Source organism: Grampus griseus, assembly GCF_964374135.1.
Source record: "Grampus griseus genome assembly, chromosome: 2".
In the NCBI taxonomy this organism is placed as follows: domain Eukaryota; kingdom Metazoa; phylum Chordata; class Mammalia; order Artiodactyla; family Delphinidae; genus Grampus; species Grampus griseus.
Window position 1 is genome coordinate 141285875 of NC_139018.1, and position 26288 is coordinate 141312162.

Sequence of the window (26288 nt, forward strand, 5' to 3'; positions counted from 1 at the left end):
TCCTAAGCTTTTCTGCATGGCATGAGGGGGCGCCACGGTCCCCAATTCCTCAGAAGAAAAAGAAGAAGAAGAAGACAATCAACCAGGCTTGTGAATAAAACTGTTTAAAAAGAAAAAAAAATCTCTAGTCGTTGACAAATGTCTAAATGTGTTCCCCACACGTGTATTTTTATTCTAACAAGCTCATTTGAAATATAATTTAAATAAATTCTACCAGAATGATACCATATGACTAACAGCACCCGGCGGCAGAACTTCTGGAGGCTTCATCGTACATTCAGCAGAGGTTTCCAACCTGACACTGTTCCCACACAACGCACACCCGCTATAGGACACCGGCTCCTGCTGCCAGCGCGTGCCTCCAAGCCTATAAATACGACTTGGGGGCAGCCTGCGTGAGCAATACCTGGAAGTGCAGACACAGAACACACGGGGCTTGGGGACCAGCGTCTCCAAACACATGCCAATTTAGAAAGAAGCTCTTTGCCTCAATTCCTCTCGAGGCTGCTTTTTGCTTAATGTATCTTCATGCTAGAAAAAAACCAAAGTCTAACCCTCAAGACCCACAAGGTCAGGACCTGTTACACCTGAGAGTTCGAATACTCTGAAAAATGCTTTTTCTCCAAAATTTGGATTTCTCCAAATCTGTTTGGGGGCTGCTGTTCACTTTCGTCTGACCCAGGTGAAGGAAGTTTTTCTTTTCAAAGGGAAAAGGAGCTCCCAGCCCCACTCCATATGCCAAAAGGAAGTCTTTCTCCAAAGGTTTTAGACGCCAGTGCTGGCTGAGTAACATGTCACAGGATTTACCCAGGTGTTTTTCTTTAATTGCCTGACCACTGAAGCAGGGACTGTACCCGTCCCTCCTGTATGTGTGTCCCTGCCAATCCCCTCGCCAAGGGAAGCCTCTCTGCAGGAGGGGCCTGATGCCCACCAGACAAAGGGCTTTGCAGCAGAAGGGGTGCTCAGGGGTGGGCACGGGTGCTTTCTGCTTGTAGAGCGCCTTCTCCTCCAGGTCTTAAAGCAGAATTACTCTGCCCTGATACTTCCAAACAAGCAGAAACAGTTTGAGCAGCTGGGTCCTGGTCCACCAACACCCTTAGCAACAACGACGAATCCTTGGTGTTCTTACCAAGATTCACTAAGGAGCAGTGACTCACTCAAAATTACACAGTCACTGCAAATTACCCAACGTTAATTGTGACCCTGGTTTCCTCTACCATTTCTTTCCTTCAGCAATTCATTTAAAGCAAACAACTGCTTTAAAAGATTATCAAAATGTCGTTTTTATTTTTTAAATTATACCCTGCCTTGTTCTAGAAAGGACTTAAGCAGGTTTGCAAGGATGTATAAAATTCAGCAAAATGACAAATCAGAAGTAGTTTTGGATTTAAATGATGATGTATATTTATAGTGATTGGTGTGGAAAGATGTCCATTCAAGGTATTTTAAGTTGAAAAATTTATGTTACAAAACAGATGTATGATATGATTCCATTTGGATAAAAATATACTTGTTTTATGTAGACATAGATCTAGACACGGAGACATATATATTCCAATACATGGAAAAGTCTGCAAAGACAGACATACGATTGCTGATGGAGGTTATCCCTGCAATGTGGGATGACAAGTAATTTTCACTTCCTCCTTTATGCTGTTATTTTTTAGTAGGAACATGTAACATTTTTATAATTCGAAAAAAGCAAAGCTATTTACATTTTGTTAAAAAAAAAAGCGGTAGATGAAAAAGGGTGAAGGTAAAACAAGGGCAGGGCCATACAACTGAATGAGGAATAAAGGTAAAGGATGAGGTCTGATAAACTTGCTAAGGGGGACCGCACATCTGTCTCTTAAGTTCCCCAGAAGCCATTACAGAAAAGAAACCTAGTAATTTACACAAATCATTGAGTCCAGCGGACATAAACAAACCACCTGCTCTGCTCTGGGTCCTCCTTCAGGGGACTGTGCACAGGCAGCAAACGTGCCCTCAATTCCATTCTAAAACCTTCAAGGCCAGTTGTTTCAGGACTGTTTCCAACAAGAATGATGGCATCTTCCCAAAGTGAGAGTCAACCCAAAGTGAGTTTTCATTTATTCCTATTCACTCATTCGTTCAGTACATATTTACTTAGTGTCTACCCCATGCCAAGTACTGTGTATTTTTCCATCTCTGACACTCAGGGTGACGCTAAGGGCTTCTAAATAATGAGGGTGATCCTACATGCTAATGGTCTCCCTAAGCATCTCCCCATAGTGTACTGGGGCATCTTTCCTAAGTTCCCCAGATAGTTCCTCTGACACCCTATGGATTACAATAGTTTGTTGAAACTCACACATAAAGCTGGTACTTGTATATGTGGTTTATCTCCTCTTCCTCAAAACTCCACAAGGGCAGGAACTAACTAGTAGGTTTGCTCATCCCGGATCCCCAGTAGACTCTCCAACTGCCTTACAGACGAAGAGACTGAGTGAACCTCAGAAAGCTTAAAAAACCCACAACAGGGGACTTCCCTGGTGGTCCAGGGGTTAGGACTCTGCATTCCACTGTCGTGGGCCTGGTCGGGGAACTAAGATCCCAAAGCCGCACCGCGCAGCCAAAATAAATTAAAAAACAAAACAAAACAAAACACCCCACAACAGGACCAAGAGAAGACAAGTTTCCTCAATATATCTGAGAGACTGTTATCTATTTTAGTCAACACAAACCCCAAAGAAAAGTCTGTAATTTGTAGGAACTATGTAATTAGGTGTGATTCAGAGGGAGTGGAAAATGAAAGGAGAAGGAATGGTCATCAGAAGAAAGCTAATCGGTATAGATTACCAAAAGAAGGCCCACGGTGTTAGATAACCAAGATGGTTACATCGCAACGTAATCTTGGCTGAACAAAACAAATGAGTGTAAACTGAAGCCAAACAGAAATACAGTAGATCTTGTTTGTAAACACTGACAAAATCATCCACAAGCCACGACAGCAGACAAGCTGGCTTTTCTGTTAGCCTTCTGCAGGCGGGTAAAAAGGTAATTTACAACCCCAGTGATCGGGTGAGAGCCGACAGCCTGAAAATGAACCCAAGTCACAATAAAAGCTAAATGGCTTGCTCTAGCATTAAAAGAAAACTGCATCCAAATGTGATTTCTTTCTCTCTTGGCCCTTGCAACTCTCAATTTAGTGTGCTATATAAAAGGTAATCCACAGCTTCCAGGCCGTAATCCAAGCAAGGCTGCCCACCACATTCAAGCATTAACTCAATCAAAAAATTTATTGGGGACCCATTAGGTGCTAGACACTGTGCTAGCTGCTGGGATTCACTGGTGAAAAACAGAAGACTCTGTCCTCTAGGGATGCTACTGGGGAAGGCAGATGATAGACAAGGAGGTAGAACTCAAACGACAGCAGGTGTGCTGTGGTGAGCAATTGTGGGAACAAAGTGTGGCTACTGTCAGCATTTAACAGGGGTGGTCAGGAAAGTTCCCTGAGCAGGAGATCCTGATGTCAAAATGCCAAGGATGAGAAGGAGGAAGGTATTTGCAGAGTCAGGGCCAGAACATTCCAGGAAGAGGGAAGAGCAAGTTCAAAGACCTCCCAGGCAGGGCAAGAAAAGAAAGGAGGCCAGTGTTAGCAGAAGGCAGTGAGGGATGCCCAGAGTGACTGGGATGGTGGGGCACAAGCCAGCTGCCTGTCGGCTGGAGGGTGCTTAAGGAAAAGAGTGATGTGACCTGATTGAAAAGCCGATCACTCGGGCTCCCATGTGGAGAATGGACTGGAGACACCCCAGAGTGGAAGCTGGGGGGACTGTTAGGAAGTTAGTCCAGGAAGGAGGCTACAGTGGCCAGGACTAGAGTAGGAGCTATGATTCTAGGGAGAGGAGAATGCACCCCAGATAATATCCCAGAAGTAGAACCCCTGGGACCCACTGACAGCCTGGATGTCAGGGGTAAGGGAGAGAAGAATCAAGGACGACTCTTGTAAATGGGTGGACGGTGGGGCCATGGACTGGGATGGGGAAGAAAGAGGGAAGGAGAGATCTGGAAGGAATATCAAGAGCTCCATGCGTGGACAAGAGCAGGAAGCCCTGAGAAAGGGCTGTGTTAGAAATACAAACATGGGAGTCACCAGCATATAGAGAGTATTTAAAGCCATGGGGGGACTTCTCTGGTGGCACAGTGGTTAAGAATCCACCTGCCAATGCAGGGGACACTGGTTCGATCCCTGGTCTGGGAAAAGCCCACATGCTGCAGAGCAACTAAGCCCGTGCACCACAAATACTGAGCCTGCACTCTAGAGCCTGCGAGCCACAACTACTGAGCCCGCGTGCCACAACTACTGAAGCCCGAGCGCCTAGAGCCCATGCTCTGCAACACGAGAAGCTACCGCAATGAGAAGCCAGCGCACTGCAACGAAGAGTAGCCCCTGCTCGCCACAACTAGAGAAAGCCTGCACGCAGCAACGAAGACCCAACACAGCCAAAAATAAATAAATAAATAAATTTATAAAAAATTTTAAAAAGGGGCTTCCCTGGTGGCACAGTGGTTGAGAGTCCACCTGCCAATGCAGGGGACACGGGTTCGCACCCCGGTCCGGGAAGATCCCACATGCCGCGGAGCGGCTGGGCCCGTGAGCCATGGCCGCTGAGCCTGCGCGTCCGGAGCCTGTGCTCCGCAACGGGAGAGGCCACAACAGTGAGAGGCCTGCGTACCGCAAAATAAATAAAAATTTTAAAACTTAAAAAATTTTAAAAAGCCATGGTGGGGTGGGGTTGGGATGGGATAACATTACCTAGGAAGAGAGTGTTGACAGCAAGAAGGAACCAGGACAAGTTCCTAAACAACCCACCCCATCACACTGAGGTCAGAAAGAGGAGCAACCAGCAGCAAGACTGAAGAGGAGCCGTCAGGAAGGGAAGGGGAAACCCAGGAGAGCGTGGTGGGAAGGAGGAGGGAGTGGCCATGGCGGAGGAAGGCTGCTGAGAAGGGCAGGAAGACAAGGACAAGGTCATCAGTGACCCAACAGTTCTGGGGAAGAGGTGGGGACAGAAGCCAGACTGTAGACTGTGAAGGGCTAACAAATGGTAGGTGAAGGAAATGAATGGAGACAGTGGGTTTGGATATCTCTTTTGAGATGTTTTCAGGTGAAGGGGAGCAAAGAGGTGGAACAGAAGAAGGACAGGGATGTAAAACGAGAGATGCTAAAGCTGTGCTGTCCGATATGGCGGCCACTAGCCGCTTGTGGCTATTTAAACTTGAATTAAAAATTCAGGTCCTCGGTCGCACTAGCCACATTTCAAGTGCCCCAGAGCCACATGTGGCTGGTGGCAGCGGTACTGGACCATGCAGATACAGAATGTTTCCATCAGTGTGGAAAGTTCTACTGGACAGCACTGAACTAAAACATGTTTGTGCACTGATGGGAAAGACCCTGGAGAGAGAGGAAGGTGAGAGAACAAGAAATGTTCCCTGACAAGGTGAAAGGGGATGGGATGAATGGTCCGCCAGGAGGGGTGAGCCTCTGGTAGGACAACAGGTGGGAAGGAAAACACAGGAGCAGCTGCACACGGGACTGTAGGCGTGGCAGGAAGATGAGGCTTTTCCTTGGACTGTGGCTCTATTTTGTCAATGAAAAGGGACGCAAGGTGTGCATGGGGAGGAGAGAGAGGTCTGAGAAGGGGAGAAGGTATGAAGCAGCTTCCTTGGGAAGTGAGAACACAAACTTACTGGGGAAACCACACACTTAATGCAAAATACTTCTCAGAAGAGAAGCGGGAAATAGCAGTGAACATCTGAATGAGGAAAAGCATCTTAAGTGGGGAAGAGATAAACTCAGGGTTTTTTTGTTTTTTTCCCTTAAATCTTGGTCATGTCTAGACAGTAGAGCCATGACAAAGCTGTAGGATCACAGCAAGACTTTCTACTGGCTGCCCTTTCTTGGTTCATCCCCCTCCATCCTACTCAACTCTCGGAAAGGATGACATTGGTTCTATTTTCGGTTAAAATGGCTCCCTCCACCCTCCTCTGTCTGTACTGCTTACCCAGCCCTTAGCTCCATCTCAACTTACAGCCATGGTTTGTACGTTCAAATAAATTATAGAAGAGGTGGATATATTAAAATGGCAGAAGTAGGTAGGAGTTACAAACCAACCGTTACCTACAAGAAGTGAGTAATAGATATTTATCAGATGATGTTAAAATTACATGAAAGGCATATTCAATGTTTAAACAAAATCTCCAAGCTACTCCTCCCTGCTTCTCTACAAACAAAAATTATTTTCTGACATTTTCTTTAAGCTTTTATGAGTAAACGTTTTCATTTCCACAGAACTATTTGTTCTCAACCACAGAACTTAAATATTTGTTTTTGATCATGCAAGTGTGTTGGGTTGGTTTTGTGTTGGCTGGGGGGAGGGGGGAGAGAGAGTGTTAAAATTACCCAGATCCCTTTTATCTTCCATCTTGAGACCTACATCTGCGAACTCCTTCTTCCCATACTTTTTTTTTTTTAAAGTATGAAATCTGAGAGCCTCAAAGCTTCCCACTGCACAAAGAGCAGCCCTTTCATCGCTGACCAAGAGGTCACTGGCAATGTTACAGAAAAACTGCTTCCCAGCCAGGCTGCCTCTGGTAGAATCACTCACACCTTCTGCATGTGTGAAGTCTGGATCCGCACCAATGTCTTAAGCAAATCTCCTGGCCCCTCTCTGTCCCCCCTGACCTGCCCATGTTGGTCTGGAGTTCTCACACTTCCCTTCTCAAAATTCCTCTTGACCTCCCTCTGTTTCCTCCAAACACTTTACAGACCACACAGATAAAATTCACTCGGTAGAATTACTCCAGAAACTTACCTGGAGTAAAGTAAGGAGTAAGGTGCAACAAAGCCACTGACCCATGAGAGCTGGGTCAGGCCACCAGGACAATCCTTCCCCTTTCCACTCCTCACCAATCCCATACAGGAGAGCAAGCTCTCTAGACCCACCCAGCAGAAGTCTTTGGGTCTTGAGAAGCTGTTTGAAGGCCGCTAAACTTAGCAGCAGGGGACACAGAGACTCAGGAACTCTGGCTCACTTACCCACCCCCCACTCCCAAGCCCACAGGCAGGCTGTGGCTTCCCCTCTGCCGATGCGCTCAGCGTCCTTCTACAAACACTCATCAGCTGCCTGCCCAACCTGGGAGAAATCACCCCACCACTTCAGGCCTCAGTTTCCTTATCTGTACAATGGGAATAGCAACCGTTCCCTGAGTGTGCACAGCACATCATCAATATGGGCTCACATCGGGTAAGCAGATGTAAGGAGTTAATTTTGTGATTAGCACAGCGGCTGCCTGACTCACAGCGCCTACTGCTCAGAGAGACGCCAAGGAGAAATCAATTCTGCTTTTTAAATTACTTTATATACTCAGAAGCATTAGTCACTTCGACAGAGTACTTCAACTTCTCTCCTGAGCATCAACTCAGTTGTTTCAAAGACTGAAGCCTTATCTACACATCCTCAGTCATCTCAAAGCAGACTCAAAGTCCACTATTACTACACTGGGGATTATTATTATTTGGTGTGTTCCCTTTCCAGGAAAACTTCGATTTTCATTTTGTTTGTAATAAACCCAATCGTGCAGAAAGACTAACTGCTTCTTAGACTCCAAAACACAGGCCCTGGAGTTGATCGCGCCCGGAGCGAGGGGACCACGGAATGGCCGAAGCACGGAGGCCGGCCAGGGTGCCTGTCCCCGCCCGGTGCCCCCGCGCCCGTGCCCGGGCTGCCTGGGAGGGGAAAGGCCACGGACGCGGAGCTGAAAGTCCGCGCCCAGGCCGGGGTGCCCCTGACCGGTGTCCGCGCGCCGGGCCGGAGGGCGCGGAGTCAGGCGGCCTCAGGCTCTCAGGAGCCGACTGCTCGCTGGCTCCAGGGTCCCGGCGCGGGGTGTAGGGGCGCGCTCGCTCTCGGGGCTCCGAGCCCGGGAGACGCGAGCCGCGGCCCCGCAGCCCCTCTGGGGTTGCGCGCGGGGCGCGCGCGGCGCGGTCTCACTCACCCCATCTCCGGCGCTGCTCCGGCTGCCGCTCCGACGGGGCCTCTCGTGTTCGCTCTCCGCCCGCTCTGCAGCCGCTCCCCGCGCGGCACATGCGGCAGCCCGTGCGCGCCCGGCTCAGCCCCGGCGCCGCTCCATTCCGCGGGGCTGCGCGCCTGCCGCCGCCGCCGCCGCCGCCGCCGCCGCCGACACCAGGCGCGGGCGGGCGGGCGGGGTCTTGGTCGCCGGGGGCTGGGCTGCTGCGCTCGGGCGGTATCCGCCCCGCCCCGCTCCCGCCGCCCGGCTCCTTACGTAACCTCTTGGCCCCCGGGGCCGGCGCCCAGCCGAGGGGCTGGGAGCGCGGCCGTGTGTGCGGCGTCCTCCTGGCGCCGCCCCGCGGTCTCCACCCCCCTCCTGAGCACACCCCCTTACCTTTGAGATTCGGCATTGGCTCGCCCCCGCCCCACGCCCACCCGGGGGCTTGGCGCAGTGCCGCGAGCAAGCATCCAGCCTGCGGGGATATAGAGGCCCGCTCGCAGCTGGAGGGGACTTGGGGCGACCCTGAGTTTGCAGATGCTGGAACGAGGCCCCAGGAGAGGAAGTGATTTGCCCAAGGTCACACATTCAGATCTGAGCTCAAGGTCTTCAGAATCTGTGATGGGCACGGCTATGTCCCTCCTTATAGCCCCCTTTCATCTTGCCGTCCACCGCCAGGTGGGTGGCTCAGGGTACCCCCACCATGAAATTCTGGAAGCCAGCAGGGCAGGGAGGATCCTACACCCGCAGCAGGTGTTCTGGGCTCTTCCCTGGGTAAAGATGGGATGGGGGCTTAATCAACTTGGCTTAGAGCAAGGGAAATGGAGATGGCAAAAGTGGAGCTTAAAGAAGGGCAGTCTTAATCTCCTTTCCACGTATCAGGTCCGGATCCCCTACTAAAGGCCGACACTGGGACTAACCTAATCTTCATCCCCCCTCTGGGCCTTTCGCAGGATCATTTTCTGCTGAGAACATACTGCCCACATGAGCCTGGGCAGGATTTTTTTTACTCAGGACAGTAAAAAAGTCAAGGAACAAGCATATAGAGGAGGACCAACACCCCAACCCTACCCTCATGTCTCCTGGGACCACAACTTTACCTGCTAACACTCAGGGTCTTCTCATGTGGCTAGCGACTCCCTGTGAGTAATTTTCTCAATTACAAATCAGATCATACCACTCTTCTTAAAATGCTCCAGTGGTTTCCTTCCCACTGTCCTTGGGATGAAGACAAGATACTGAACATGGCTGTAAGGCCCTGCCGCATTGTAACCCCATTGCCCTCTCCAGCCTTTTCTCCTCTTATTTTCTCCCCTTGCTTTCTGCCCTCCAGCCAACTGGCCATCCTCCCTTCAGCCCATGCCATTCTGTCAGTCTGGGAAGATTTTGTCCTCTCTTGTCTCTGACACCCCAGCCCCTTTGCCTAGTCCATTCCTACTCATTTTCAGATCTCAGTTAAACTGTCACTTCCTTGTGGAACACTTTACCTAATGCCCCAGACAAGACTGTGAACTCCTGTACTTTTTCTTCATTGAAATTATTGTTTGTAATTTATATTTGTGAAATTATTTAGTATGTCTCCCAGGCACATCTGCACACTCTATGAAGCCATATCTTTTTGCCCATCATTGTCTCTCCAGTGCCTCGAACTGTACCTGAAAGTCCTCTATAAATATTTGTTGAGGGCTTCCCTGGTGGCGCAGTGGTTGAGAGTCCGCCTGCCGATGCAGGGGACACGGATTCGTGCCCCGGTCCGGGAAGATCCCACATGCCGCGGAGCAGCTAGGCCCGTGAGCCATGGCCGCTGAACCTGTGCGTCCGGAGCCTGTGCTTCACAACAGGAGAGGTCACAACAGTGAGAGGCCCGCGTACCACACACACACACACACACAAATATATATATATATATTTGTTGAATGAATGAATTAGCAAATAGGTCGGGCCACAGATACACAGAATTGGCCAGGGTCTGTAAGCACAGGTAAGTCTGTTTAGAGCCAGGACTAGATAAGCATTTGGTCCTGGAGGAAACTTATCACAAGCTGAATTCCAAAGGCCAGGTGAAGCTGGTGAGGGGTGTGGGTTTCTGGCAGTGTCAAAGGGAGAAGTCAGCAGAAGGGGGATGAATGGCAGAAGCAGGCTCGGCTGGAATAGAAGTACCAGAGGATAGATTCACAGTGCATTGGGCCAAGTAGTATCCCAAACCCTGAATGGGAGTTTCCTTTCTCTCCACTGATGGAAAGGGCACACCCAAGTTACCTTGGGAAGATGTAGTGAGGTGAAACAGGTGGGGCTGGTGAATCACTCGGGCTGCTTCACACAGTCAGCAGAAAGCAGGGCAATGCTAGAGGTGTGAGCCCAGGTGAGGTTAAATCCTCCATGATTAAAGTGGCTGTCACTCTGGGCAAAAACTTCCCTACAGGCAGAGAAAAGGGTGGATCAGACAAGATTTGGAAGTGGATGCCCCTCTTTTCCTCCAATCTCGGGCTGCTGTTCCCGTAGGGAGCGGCCTCCTCTCCTTCAACCCCAACTCCAGGCCTAGGACGGGTCCTGCCTCTCAGGAGCTTTCCCAGACACCCAGAGCCTTGTCTAAGCTTCCGGTTCTTGTCAGTAGTATTCCACTATCTTGGAATCTTCCCTAGAGAGAGGCCACTTAATTTCCCTATCAGTATCTCCTCCCTCCATTGAAGCCAATACAGTCACCCTTTTTCTGTGGAAAATCTCCCATCAACGTGGTCTTCGTGGCCCCAGTTGTCAAGGGAAATGATTGGTGAAGTCTCTCCTATCAAGAGGCCTGCAGTCAAGGGGATTCCATGGTGGCTGGAGGCTGAGGCGAGGCCGAGGAGACTCTTTTAAGGGCAAGAGATTTGAGGATCCTTTTAGGTTGAGCAAAGAAGAGCCAGTGAGCGGGGACAAGACTGAAGATGTGAGAAGGAAGGGGAGGTCCTGGGGAAACCGGGAGAGGATGGGGTCCAGGCCCAGGCGGAGGCGTTGGCCTTGGAGGGGGGAGAAGGGTCCACAGGGGAAGGTGAGAGAGGTGGAGGGAACACTTGCCTGGTGGGCTCCTTTTTCTAACGGAAGCAAGGACACCTACTGAACGTGCATGAGAGAGAGGAGGTGGGGTAGAAGCCAACTTTGAAACAACAGCCTTGGGAAAATAAAAACTGGCATTTGGATAGACCCAGAGTTGGGAATGAGCAGGGCAGAGATGTCCCCAGAAGTCTGAGAGGCCAGACCTTGACCAGCACAACCTCAGGGACCCGGAATTCCTGCCACTCTGTGTGGGCAGCAGAGGCTCCAGAATCTGATCGCCCGGCATGAATAGCCGGTCTGAGGGACATTCTGCGCTCTAACCGGGGCAATGGAATAACCGTGGATGGCTCACCAGAGAGCTATACAAACCTGTGAAACTACGGAAACAGGGAGCGGCTCCACCTGTACCGTTCCTCTGTATTGCCAGCAAATCTCCCAAGCACCCTGGGCAGATAAGCACTGTGCACCCTCTGTGCCTAGGAGGGTAACATTCCACATCTCTGCTTCTTGTATCTCAAAAGTTAGCTCCTGGAGAAATGGCTGAGTGTCGTCTGGGGCAGGGAAAATACAAGACCAATATAAAGCATCTTGTAGTACCAGAAAGTAAGGAGGTACTCAAAAAACCGAAGGGATGGCAGTATGTTTTGGGGTTTTTTTAACATCTTTATTGGGGTATAATTGCTTTACAATGGTGTGTTAGTTTCTGCTTTATAACAAAGTGAATCAGCTATACATGTACATATGTTCCCATATCTCTTCCCTCTTGCGTCTCCCTCCCTCCCACCCTCCCTATCCCACCCCTCTGGGTGGTCACAAAGCACCGAGCTGATCTCCCTGTGCTATGCGGCTACTCCCCACTAGCTAAGGGATGACGGTACATGGAAGGGATACAGGAGCTAACTGAAAGAGCTCCCAATGGCCAAAGCTGGAACAATTTGAGCAACACAATCAATGAGTGAAGTAAGTCAGAAAGAGAAAGACAAATACCGTATGCTAACACATATATATGGAATTTAAGAAAAAAAAATGTCATGAAGAACCTAGGGGTAAGATGGGAATAAAGACACAGATCTACTAGAGAATGGACTTGAGGATATGCGGAGGGGGAAGGGTAAGCTGTGACAAAGCGAGAGAGTGGCATGGACATATATACACTACCAAACGTAAGGTAGATAGCTAGTGGGAAGCAGCCGCATAGCACAGAGAGATCAGCTCAGAGAGATCAGCTCGGTGCTCTGTGACCACCTGGAGGGGTGGGATAGGGAGGGTGGGAGGGAGGGAGATGCAAGAGGGAAGAGATATGGGAACATATGTATATGTATAACTGATTCACTTTGTTATAAAGCAGAAACTAACACACCATTGTAAAGCAATTATACTCCAATAAAGATGTAAAAAAAAATCAATAACGTTGTACAGGATTATAATGCAAAATATAAAATAAATACATATGAGTCCATACTAATGTAAATCATTAAATAAGTGGGGAAGAGACATCTTCCCTACAGAAGAATCTCAAATAATACGTGTAGATACTCGTCCCTCCAGGAGGTAACGTTTAACACTCCCCTCCTCCACCTCCTTGAGAGTAGGCTGGTCTTAATGTCCTAATGTTTTGCTTCTAAAAAATAGAGAATGGAAAGGGAAAAACAGTAACTTTACAGTGGAGAAACCTGGCAGGCACTACCTTAACCAAGTGATCGAGGTTAACATCACCAGTGAGAAACCATGTTGGTATCACATACCCTCTGATAGGATGTGATGAGAAGTATACTTCACCTGTATGTTATTTTCTCCCTAAGCCCATAACCCAGTCTAATCATGATAAACACACCAGACAAATCCACATCAAGGGACATTCTACAAACTACCTGATCAGTACTCCTCCAAACTGTCAAGGTCATGATAAGCAAGAAAAGACTGAGAAACTGTCACAGACCAGAGGAGACTAAGGTGACATGATGATTTACTAAATACTGTATTAGATCCTGGAAGAGAGAGAAGAAAAATCTGTGAAATCCAAAAAAAGTCTAGAGTTTAGTTAATAGTAATGTACCAGTGTTGGTTCCTTCCTTATGACACATGTTCCGTGGTAATGTAAGATGTTAACAATGGTGGTCGGCGGCGGGGACTTCCCTGGTGGTCCAGTGGTTAAGACTCTGTGCTTCCACTGCAGGGAGTGCGGGTCTCATCCCTGATCGGGGAAGTCCTGTATGCTGCTTGGTGCGGCCAAAAAGAAAAGAAAAAAAAAAAGACTGAAAATTAATAAACTAAATTTGTTTGAGGATTCTGAAACTGTATGGAAACAGCTCATGCACTTCCTGCCTGGTAACATTTTGCCAACCTGTGTCCAAAGCTCTTCATAGCTTCAGGATTTCTCTGAAGGGCACCTGAGGGTCAGAGAAGACTATGGACCATCTCGTTAAGATGCCAGCCCCAGCCCCTCTGTTTCCAATCTGACTGAGGGCCTGCTCTTGGAGAGATGAGCTCTAAATGGCTTCCAACATCCCAACTGTCCTCTACTCTTTTCATCCAGGGCTCTCCTAAGTCTATCTGTCCTAGATGCCTCTGAGGATTCTGAAAGCATTCATTCATTCATTCAACCTTAACTTAGCGCCAATTCTGACATAGATTGAGGACCAATCTATGTCCTCAAACAACCTAATAAGCAAAATATAATGTAACCAAGGTATGAATAAAGTCCCATGAGATACTGACTTCATCTGGGGAAGGCTTCAGAAAGGGGACATCTCAGCGGGATCTTAAAGGATGTATGGGAGAGAAGGCCAATAAGCTAAGGTATGGGGGCATTAAAGGGTATGATTCATACAGGGAATGTTAGGGAATATCCACGTGTTTAGCTCAATAGTGTGTGGTAGGAAGTGACCAGGCATGAGAGGTAAGTTGGTACCACATTGTGAAAGACCTCAGGGGCATGTTAAGGAGTTTGGACTTGATGCTGAGGGCCACAGGGAGCGAGTGAAAATTCTGAAGTAGGAGGCTGGTGTGATCAGATTAGCATCTTATATTCTCTAGCAGCAGTAGGGAGAATGGTCCAGAGAGGCAAAGGCTGGAGGCAAGAGAAATTTGTTAGGAGGATCTAAGTGAGGTTTCAGCCAAGGCCAGAAAAGGAGAGGAAGTGTCTTTTTTTTTTTTATAATTAACTTTTATTGGAGTATAATCGCTTTACAATGTTGTGTTAGTTTCTACTGTACAGCAAAGTGAATCAGCCACACATATACATACATCCCCTCTTTTTTGGATTTCCTTCCGATTTAGGTCGGAAGAAGAGGAAGTGTCTTGATCAGCCTCCCATAAGGGATGGGAGCCTGAATGAGGAGGGAGGAACCAGCGACCTCCTGCGACGCAGGGCCCTGGGAAGCTTCAGCTCCTGGGCAGAGGGGTCAATCATCAAACAACCCAACGGCTTTGAGGAGAGGCTGGGCCTCACTGGCTGCCTCCCCACAGAATTTAACTACAAGAGGCAAAAATAGAAATGACCCTATGGGCAGTCTAGTGCCCCCCAGGGACATCCAGGTCATGCTGCTCTACTGCCCTGAGGTAACTCACTGATTATCCCTCTACTGTTCCTTTGGGATGTGTCAACAGGTGAGTCTCCTCCACTAGACGGTCGAGGGCAGGGTGCCTCCCTGGGTTTTCCTTGCTCTGTTTGGGCTCATCCTCAGACAAGCTCTCTTCTTGGCTCTGGTCTCACATTCATATGTAGCAAGAAATGAGCAAATCCCCAAACCAAAGTCCCAGAATTGAGTTGCACTATGCCTGACTGGCCTGACTTGGGGCACGGGCCCATCCCTGAGCCAATCGCTGTGGCCAGAGGATGAAACACCCTTATTGGCTTAGTCTGGGCCACATGCAGCCCTGGAGTGAGCTTCTCACAGAAGGCCATGGACTGGAGTAGGATTGAAACAGACAGCCAAAGGAAGACCAAGGGTTGGGAAAATCAAAGTAAATGGACACAGGATGGTGCCCCCAAATAATAGATGCCCACTCTAAGCATGTGGTTATATTTGTTTCCCAGTGCCAGGTACAGAATAGATGGATGAATTGTTGGATGAAAAATAGTCAAGGATGTAGCAGAGTCATTCCAAGATAAGCTGCTATCCCTGGAGAAAAACTTGAAAGGGCCAGGCTGCAAAGCTGGAGAGGGGGCGTAATTCTGAGACCCCAAGGCAGAGAGAGTGGAAATAGATGTTTTAAACCGGTCATTCACAGCCTTGGCTGGGGATTAAAATCACCTAGAGAGCCGTGACAAAATGCCAGTGGCAGGGCCCCACCTCCAGAGAGAATGATTTAATTGGTTTGGTGGGTACCCATGCATCAGTAATCTTCCCCAGGTGGTTCCAATGTGCAGCCAAGGTTGCCAGCCACTGCTCTAAGCCTCATAGTGCCCCCAAAAGAAGTGGATGTGAGACCAGAGCCCCAGGAGCTCGGGAACTGGTAGGAACAAAAAGGAACACACTCTCCCTAGCTTGTTGGCTAGGCTTTCTTGAGACTTAGGGCTCCAGAGGGGAACTAAGAAACCCAAGAAATCTGTGGAGCCAAGGAAGTTCTGTACCTCCTTTGAGCACAGGGCAGAAGGAATCAATTCTAAACCTTGCTAGATCTCTCTGAGAGGGGCTGGAGCTGTATGGATGAATTGCCTCTGATTGACACCAGCAGCAGAACAGAGAGGTACCTGTTTGTATCTGGAATAGCTGGGATGGGGCAGGCTTGGACAGGTGAGGTGAGATTCCAGAGTCATGTCTGAGGTAGACACAAGACTGAGGATGAATGAAGAAAATGGTGGAGTCATGTGTGGCACTGAGGTTTCCAACTCGAGGTGTTGTCCACATAATGACATGTCTCAAGGATACATGGAATCCTGGAGGGAGAGGGGCAGCAGCGAATCAGAGAGGAGAGATGACGAGTGCAATTTGGGACATGCTGAGATGCAGGATACTGAGGAACAAGCAAGCGGAGATGTCCAGTAGGCAGTTAGATATGGCAGGCATAGAGCCGGGATGGGAGACTTGGGAGCCATTAGCAAGACAATATCTGAACACAGGGAGAGCGTGTCATGGGAGCAGAGGTGGGATGCAGGAAGGCATAGGGGAGGAAAGGGAGCCTGTGAGGGTGAAAGAGTGGCCATTAGCAGCGCCCGCGGAGGGGGCGGGGGGTGCCATTCTGTTCTAGATGTGGATCCACCCCCTTTTAGCTGGATTTAGCTGAATCAAATATCTTCTCTTTTAAAAAATGTCATAACTCTTCACCAGAAAACTAAGAGCAAAACGAAGACAAACAAAAAGCAAATATGGAATAGAAACAAGTGGGTTTTCAATTCATTTCAATGTAGCAACTATTTACTGAACGCCTACTATGTGCCAGACCTGCCCCTGATGCGTCGAATGGCATGCTGAGATTATCAGACACAGCCCCACTCCCACCCTCTTCCCCAGCCCCATCTGGGAGGCCACAGTGGCTCCGGTTCGTAGCATCTTTGCCTCCAATAAAGCTCAGCTCATCCGCCAGTTGTTCTAAGTGAGGTCCCCCTACAAATCTGGGGTCCTCCTCATAAATAACACCTTTTAGGAAAGCCACCTGTTTCATATCAGCTTCCCAGCAGGTTTTTGGCTCTGTTCCACAAATCCCTTGACCATGCTGGGCTCCCCAGTAAGAGCCAGCTTCTGCTCCCAAACCCACCTCCAGCTCTTTCCCAGCTCCTGCACAGGGCAGAGATACATGGTCGGGCAGTGGGCCCAGAAATGAGTACACCTTTTCTGGCCCTTTCTAACCGTCTCTCCAACAGCTCACCCCTCAGGGGTCTCCAGGAGTTTCCTTTCAGTAACTTCACAGTAATAATACCAGAATACTTAGCAGAAAGTCACTTTGAATCAAGACAATACCTCTCTACTCACTCAAAGCAAGGGGCTGGTTGATCCCTCATAGTCACCAGCCACCTGCAGAGACTTCTTTCACCATTTTCCCTGCGATTCCTTATCACCTCATTCCTCCAGCAAACACTTCCCAAGCCCAGGTTGGTCAGTAGTGTGAGGGCTGCCTTTCTGACAGACCCTCCCCTTTAGAAACTTGCTTTGTATTGGATCTGATCTACTGTTCTCCTTGCACACGCCATCTCTTTCATTGTTATAATTCTCCAATCTACCGGTTCTTTACCTCCTTCAAAACTAGCACAAAGGCTGTTTCAGTGTCTGGTCTACTTTACTCAAGTATCCCTTTAAATCCATGCGCTCCATTACATTTGCTGGTTTACATTTGCTCCACTACATTTGCTGGTTTACATTTGCTCCACTACATTTGCTGGTTTACATTTGCTCCATTACATTTGCTGGTTTATCACTTTGTAAATGTCTTCCTCAGTTGGTTTTAGGGTGTATTGTTGCCTGAAAAGTTTTTTCCCCCAATTGTGGTAAAACATACATAACATAAAATTTACCATTTTCATAATTTTTTATTGAAGTACAGTTGATTTACAATATTACGTTAGTTTCAGGTGTACAGCAAAGTGATTCGGTGAGATACACACACACACACATATACATATATATTCTTTTTAAAATTGTTTTCCATTATAGATTATTACAAGATATTGACTATAGCTCCCTGTGCTATACAGTAAATCCTTGTTGTTTATCTATTTTACATATGGTAATGTGTATCTGTTAATCCCATACTCCTGATTTATCCCCCCCGCTTTGGTAACCATAAGTTTGTTTTCTATGTCTATGAGTCTGTTTGTTTTGTAAATAAGTTCATTTGTACTATTTTTTAGATTCCATATATATGCAATATCATATAATATTTGTCTTTGTCTGACTTACATCACTTAGTATGATAATCTCTAGGTTCATCCATTCTGCTGCAAATGGCATTATTTCACTCTTTTTATGGCTGAGTAATATTCCGTTGTATTATATATATATATATACCACATCTTCTTTATCCATTCATCTGTCAATGGACACTTAGGTTGCTTCCATGTCTTGGCTATTGTAAATAGTACTGCTATGAACACTGGGGAGCATGTATCTTTTCAAATTAGAGTTTTCATCTTCTCTGGATATATGCCCAGAAGTGGGATTGCTGGATCATATGGTAATTCTATTTTTATAGTTTTTTAAGGAATGTGCATACTGTTTTCCATAGTGGCTACACCAATTTACATTCCCACCAGCAGTGTAGGAGGGTCCCCTTTTCTCCACACCCTTTCCAGAATTTATTATTTGTAGACTTTTTGATGATAGCCATTCTGACCAGTGTTAGGTGATACCTCATTGTAGCATTTTCATAATTTTTAAGTGTACAGATCAGTGGAATTATGTACATTCACATTGTTGTGCAAATATCACCACCATCCATCTCCAGCACTTTTTCTTTATCCCAAATCCAAACATGTCCCAGAAAGTAGAGACATGTTTAATGTACTTTTTATTCCTAGTTCTGCATATAGTATATGTTCCAAAAATACTCTTGGCTAATTAGAGATAATATAAAAGAGGAGGTTTAATATAAAAGGCACCAAATGGGCACCAATAGCCCACCAAACCACCTCTTCTAAAATTAATTCTTATTAAAACAAGAGGGGGAATGATAACCCAAGAAAAGGGAGAAAACATATAAACTTCTTCTAGCTGGGGCCCAACAACAGGCTTATGACCTGGCCTCAGCCAGAGGGGCTAGAAGTCCAAAGTCCCTGAAGAAGATGAGAATGAGAAGGATAGGATCCTTGTCATCTCTTCTGAGAGAACACAAGACCCTTGTGGAATCCCAAGTCAGGCCAAAAAATTAATTGACAGTGTAGGGGCAGAAAGCTTTTCCCTTCTTCCCTTCTAGGTTCTTTGGCTGGTCTAATATTTAAATTGACACACAACAGATGAACAGGAGAAAAACAATTTTCATATGTATGAGAGCCCCAAAGATATGAGACCCAAAGACAGTCAGGCCGTTGAGGCTTCCATGCCATCCTGAGCTAAGGAGAAGCGGGTGGGGTCAGGGGCTTCAAAGGGAAGACAAATCACAGGAAGATGAGAGGGGTAGATGTTCAGTAAACAGATGTTCGCTGTGCCTTGCAGATAAGTCTTCCTGATATAAAAAGTTAACTTTGGTATTAGCTATCTTCCTGGTACATGCCCTCTATTTAAATTCTTTTAGTCAGGTAAGGGAAGGTAAACAGCTTTTTCTGAGTCTGTTGGGTCTTGATTGTCTTCAGTTCAAAATAAGGGGCTTCCCTAGTGGCGCAGTGGTTGAGAATCTGCCTGCCAATGCAGGGGATACGGGTTCGAGCCCTGGTCTGGGAAGATCCCACATGCCACAGAGCAACTGGGCCTGTGAGCCACAACTACTGAGCCTGCACGTCTGGAGCCTGTGCTCCGCAACGAGAGAGGCCGTGACAGTGAGAGGCCCACGCACTGCAATGAAGAGTGGCCCCCGCTTGCCACAACTAGAGAAAGCCCTCGCACAGAAACGAAGACCCAACACAGCAAAAATAAATAAATTAATTTATTTTAAAAAAATAATAATAATAATAATTCTCATGCCAAAGTGGCATATTTTGGGGTGGCATATTCTGTTCCTCCTCAACAGGAAAAAAAAAAAGCACTTTGAGGAATGGACTGAGTCCATTACTACTGAGCAAGATCCCTTGAACAACTACAGCAGTGTTTCCCAAACTCATCACACAGATCACTCAGAGCATTTATTAAACAGACCAATTTAGTATTTCTGGGGTGGGGTATGGAAATCTGCATATTTAATAAGTGCCTGGAGTTATTCTTTATTTTTTTTAATAAATTGTATTTATTAATTTATTTATTTTTGGCTGTGTTGGGTCTTTGTTGCTGTGTGCAGGCTTTCTCTAGTTGCAGCGAGCGGGGGCTACTCTTTCGTTGCAGTGCGCGGGCTTCTCTTGCAGTGGCTCCTCTTGTTGCGGAGCACGGGCTCTAGGCGCGTGGGCTTCAGTAGTTGCAGCACGCGGGCTCAGTAGTTGTGGCACACGGGCTTAGTTGATCTGCGGCATGTGGGATCTTCCCGGACCAGGGCTCGAACCCGTGACTCCTGCTTTGGCAGGCGGATTCTTAACCACTGTGCCACCAGGGAAGCCCTGGAGTGATTCTTATGAAAGGCAAATTTGGGAAAGAATGAACTAGAGTGTTCCATCAGCAAAGGGGGTCCAACCTAGCTGTCTGGGGCTGTGTAGGTAAAGGCTCCCAGCCAGACTTACTTCATGCTTCCGGAAGCTACTCAGACTACTTTCCCAAACTCTTGCAGGTCCAGTGGGCCCCAAGACTCCAGTGGGCCTGCTGCCCCTGCAGACTTGGCCCTTCCTCCCCCGACATCCTCCAAGCAAGGTCCACGTGCTGCCTCTTACTTCTATCACTACTGCTGAAGACCTCGGCTGATCCCAAGTTCTGGCAGCCCTGTCCCTGTCCCCTGGCTTGGTTCCCCACAGTTGAGGGATGACAATGAGATGTAGTCCCAATTTAGAACAAAGAGTCAGGTATTCATTGGCCACGTATTAATTAGGGAGTGACTATAGATAGCTGGTGACATCATATCCTACCTTTAGACCCAGCTGGGTCATTGTATGGAAATAAGTCGGGAAGCTTATATCTACCAAATCCAAGGTCAGTTTTTACAGACAGAGACACTGGATACCAGCTACACCGTCTGAGCTGAAATTTCACCTTGAGGCCCTTCTGATACAAGCCTGGGAGGCTCATTCACGTTCTGGTTGCTCCAGTGGGCCCCCCCTACGTACAGTGCAACTGTAATGTGACATCCTCCCCACTCTCAACAACTACCCCACCGTACAATGAGTCAGAGAGGGTTACGGCAAAACAGGCTAGAAACTCAGAAGTGTCTTCCTCTTAATAAAGCTGGTAAGGCTTGAATTAAAACGTAATTTCTGAAACAGCTCCTTGTTATCATCACTCCAGAAAGTTACACAAAGCAGTGTTTCCATGGAGTATCAACAGGTGTTATGCAGCAGGGAAAGGTTCCATATTTCACAGGTTTGGGAAATACTGGGCTAAACAAATTGAAATAGGTTTCTTTACTGGTTTGGGTTTTTTTTTTATATTTATTTATTCATTTATTTATTTATTTGGCTGAGCCGGGTCTTAGTTGCAGCATGCGGGATCTTCATTGCAGCATGCGGGATTTTGAGTTGCAGTATGCGGACTCCTTAAGTAGTCCGCATACTGTAGTCCAATGAAACCTTAAGTAGTTTTCCAAAGGACACATTTTTGAGAAATGCTAAAGTAAAGGATATTGTTAGAAATAGACCCACAGATATAGAAATGGTTACTAAAGGGGAAAAGAGGTGGGGAGGGATAAATTAGGAGTTTGGGAGTAACATATACACACTACTATATATAAAATAGATAAGCGACAAGGACCTACTGTATAGCAGAGGGAACTACACTCAATATTTTGTAATAAGCTGTAGGGAAAATAATCTGAAAAAAATATGTATATGTATAACTGAATCACTGTGCTATACACCTGAAATTAACACAACTATACTTCAATAAAAAAATTTAGAAAAGAAATTTTTTTAAGAAAAAATAATAGGGCTTCCCTTGTGGCGCAGTGGTTGGGAGTTTGCCTGCCGATGCAGGGCACACGGGTTCGTGTCCCGTTCTGGGAAGATCCCACATGCCACGGAGGCCGGTGTACCGCAAAAAAGAAAAAAAGAAAAAATAATAAAGGATACCGTTACCCAGAGCCAACTTGACCTATAAGAAATAAGCAGTTGGGACTTCCCTGGTGGTGCAGTGGTTAAGAATCCTCCTGCCAATGTAGGGAACGTGGGTTTGAGCCCTGGTCTGGAAAGATCCCACATGCCGTGGAGCAACTGATCCTGTGCGCCACAACTACTGAGTTTGCGCTCTAGAGCCCTCGAGCCACAAACTACTGAGCCCGTGCACCACAACTACTGAAGCCCGCATGCCTACAGCCCATGCTCCGCAACAAGAGAAGCCACTGCAATGAGAAGCCCACGCAGTGCAAAGAAGAGTAGCCCCCACTTGCCTCAACTAAAGCCCGCGCACAGCAGTGAAGACCCAACACAGCCAAAGAATAAATTAATTAATTTAAAAAAAAAAAAAGAAGGAAGCAGTTGCTACTTTGCTTGATCTCAGGTGAATCTCTCCTCCCTCTGAGGTACTGGTCTGTGTAACCACTTCTTAGTGTTAAGCGGTAGAGCATAGCGGTTAAGTAAGCAGGCTGTCTGGAGTTTTACCTGGGCTCCCCCACTTATTAACCTGAGACATGTTGCCTAACTTCCCTGTGCCTCAAGTTTCCCCAACTGTAAAATGGGTGATATCGGTACCTCCTTTGAAGGTATTGGTGAGGATTAGATAAAGGCACACATTGAGGTGCTTTGTTAAACAATAGAGGCATTGTCTCCTAAAGGAGGGTGGGTCCTCCAACCCACTTCTGGGCTCGATTTTCCAGCAGGTAAACTAGTGGTCACTTTAGAGGGTACGGCACACATGGCATTAGGAGTACAGAACTGAGGGGCGAATGAACAGATAAGAATAAACTGAAGAGAGATGTTATGTTAAAACTCAGAGCAACTGGGAGGCAATATGGAGGAACAGGCCAGGGTGATGGGCCCAGGATGAATGGGAGGGTTCAGTAAATGTGAGGGGAAAGGAAAATTTAAAAATTAAAATTATTAAATTAAATTTAATTTAAAAATCAAATCACTTATCACTTATCTACAAAACAGAAATAGAGTTACAGACGTAGAAAACAAACTTATGGTTACCAAGTGGTAAGGGGAGGGAGGGATAAATTGGGAGATTGTGATTGACATATACACAGCACTATATATAAAATAGATAACTAATAAGGACCTACTGTATAGCACAGGGAACTCTACTCAATACTCTGTAGTGGCCTATATCGGAAAAAATTCTAAAAAAGAGTAGATATATGTATAACTGAGTCACTTTGCTGTACACCTGAAACTAACACACCATTGTAAATCAACCATACTCCAACAAAAATTTTTAAAGAAATCAAATCAACCTTGAAACAGGTTATATAGAAATATGTACTTATGTGGGTCAATCAATGCATTATAAACACAAAAAAAGAGAAGAAAGTAGAGGAGGAGAAAGAAAAGAGTCAAACCTCACAATTTCTTTTAAGACAGTGTTAGCTGTAACCTATGATACCCTAGAGTACCCCATCACTCCCTGACTCTCTGATCCTAGTTTGGACAATGTAGAAAAGTTAAATTTACTAAGGAGTCTCCAGAGGGAGGAGGGTCATGCAGAACTCTAGTAAATAAAGATGGGAATTGTTAAGATACTAATAACCAAGAGGGAGAATGAAAAGGTTCTTGCTAGTGAGTTCCAGTGCTAAACTGGGGCCTCTCAAATTAGGATTTCAGTCATCTCACTGGCATTTCATGACTGACATCTACTGCCACACAGCACTGTGGGCCACAGCAGGCAAAGGACTTCGTCAGAAACTCTTTAGAAAATGTTTGATTATGAATGGAACTTTAATAACATCTAGTCCAACTTCAGTCATCTTCAGATAAGAAACTAACTTCTTCCAGATCTCATTATGGCTAAGAATGAACTTACCAGGTCAGTTCTGGGAAAAGGAGATTGGTCTTTTTAAAACAACAAAGCAAAAAGTCAGCTCTAAAGAGGACATTTGTGAGGCAATCTGGGAAATGTGAACACTACTCTTTGATGATATTAAGGAATAACTTAATTTTTTAGGTTGATAATGGACTGTAAGTAAGTTAAATCATTAGCTTTTAGAGATGCATACTGAAATATCTACAGATTGCTTCAAAATAATCCAGTAGGTGTAGAGGGCAAGTGCTCAGGTATAAATGGAGTTAGATTTGCCATGAGTTGCTAATTGTTGAAGCTGAGTGGTAGGTAAGTGGGGTTCATTACACTGTTCTACTTTTGTATAAGTTTGGAATTTCCCATTAAAAACTTCACAAAGCAGAGATATCTCATTGCACAGAGGGGCCATCTAATATAAATCTATAAATATAATAGGCATTTTATTCATTCATTCACTCATTTTAAAAATATATATAAATATAATTATGGTAAAATTCCTGTAACATAAAATTCACCATTTTAACCATTTCAAGTGTACAGTTCAGGGGCATTTTGTACATTCATAGTGTTGTGCAACCAGGACCACTATTCACTTCCAGAGTATCTTTTATTATTCCAAAAGGAAAGCCCATACCCAACTAAGCAGTCACTCCCCATTCCCTCTTCCTCCCAGCCCCTGGCTGCCACTAATCTGCTTTCAGTCTCTGCAGATTTGCCTATTCTGGATATTGTAAATAAATTCAACATATTTTTTTCATTTAAATTTTATTTATTTATTTTTGTCACTAAAACATTCAACAGGGTTAAAATTCAAAAGGTACAAAAGGGTTTGCAGCAAAAAGTTTCCCTCCTACCTTTCTTCCCTCAGCACACAGTTACCTTTTCAGAGGTATTCAGTTTCTCATACATCTTTCTAGAGAGTAAAACTTCCTTTCCCCCCTTCTCTACCCAAATGACAGTATTCTATACACGCTGATTTGCAGTTGGCCTTTTCTTTGTCCTATAACATAATAAAAAGATGTCCCTCCTTCTTTCTACAGCTGTATAGTATTCCACTATTTCAAACTGCTTCATACACTGTGGTAAGTGCTTTAGGGTTACAGATTTGAATAAAATATGGTCCTTTTCTCAGGCAGCTCAGTCTAAAAAGTACTTTGTTTTCAGAAGTGGGGAAAGGCAAACTAAGGGTTGAGGTTCAAGGCTGATGATCACCTCAGCTATTTTCACAGCCAGGCGCTTGGAAGGGAAAGGAGAAACCCAAACTGAAGGGTTCTGAGAAATCTTTGGGGATTAGCTAGGTGTGGCTGCAAAGGTGACAGCAAATTGCTGTCGCTCTTCCACCTTCCCCTGTAAGACATAATTGATCATCTCACTTGTTTCCTCTCTTACTTCTTTCCTGTAGGAAAAGAAAGGGATTCTCATTGGGGGAAGTTAGAAAGTACATAGAGAAGCAGAAATTATCCATAGTTATTTGTAAGCATTTTTAATAGCTGCTTAAAGCTGCATTGCATTGATACACCATAACTTACTAAATTATCTCTCCATTCACTTCTGCACTTCAGATATCCAGGAACCAAAGCCACAACAGATGTTTATTTTAAGGAAACAAAAGGACATCTAAGTGCATGCACTAAATGAGACAGGTGAGATATTTGGAATCAGATATGCATATTTGAAAATTATCTCTGTGAAGTTGAAACTGTACTAATGAATAATCTTAGGGAGGATGCAGGGAGAGAAAGAGAAGAACAGTAGCTGATAGTTCAGACTTCAGGGATTCCTACAATTACTGGATAGTAAAAATAAAAATAAAGAACACTGCAGGACTTCCCTGGTGGCGCAGTGGTTAAGAATCTGCCTGCCAATGCAGGGGACATGGCTTCGATCCCTGGTCCGGGAAGATCCCACATGCTGCAGAGCAACTAAACCCATGCGTCACAACTACTGAGTCTGTGCTCTGGAGCCCGCGAGCCACAAGCCCGTGTGCCTAGAGCCCGTGCTCTGCAACAAGAGAAGCCACCGCAATGAGAAGCATGCACTCTGCAACAAAGAGTAGCCCCACTTGCTGCAACTAGAGAAAGCCCGTGCTCAGCAGTGAAGACCCAACACAGCCAAAAAATAAATGAAATTTTAAAAATAATAAAAAAGAACACTGCAAATTAAATAGAGGAAATTTTCACTTAAATAGAATGGGACCTCAGTATCTTTGACAACTACAGAAGGTCCCTGCCAAACATATGCAATGAATATTTGTTGAATTGAACTGAACAGGCAGCCTGATGAAAAGGAATCTGGGAAGTCCAATGGGGGATGCAAGAGGACTCATGCACAGAATACACTGATGCCTAAACACAGTCAGGGCCATACACCATAACTGAGGGTCAAAGGCTTCAGCACATAAGTGGCAGTGGAAGTCACAGGAATAAATACAATTCACATGAGAAGCATGGAGAATGAGAAGAGGTCAAGGGTTGAGTCCTGGGCACACTGACTTCAGAGAGAGTAATGTCGTGGCAGCTAAGAGTTTTGAGCAAGACCTCCTCAATCTCAAACCAGAAACTCTTCCCGCCTGAGGCAAGGGGAAAACAGGGCTGTCAGGAGGGTCTGGGA

At 46.2% G+C, this 26288-nt stretch overlaps 1 protein-coding gene across 1 annotated transcript in view; it reads right to left on the reverse strand.

Moving 5' to 3' along the window:
• HOMER2 (homer scaffold protein 2) overlaps positions 1–8163 on the reverse strand; it is a 102052-nt gene extending 93889 nt beyond the window's left edge. Inside the window, exon 1 of the mRNA XM_082647455.1 lies at positions 8017–8163. Within this exon, the coding sequence (XP_082503581.1) occupies positions 8017–8021 (5 nt within the window). The 5' untranslated portion in view covers positions 8022–8163. The remainder of the gene's footprint in view (positions 1–8016) is intronic.
• Positions 8164–26288: the final 18125 nt, after the last annotated feature.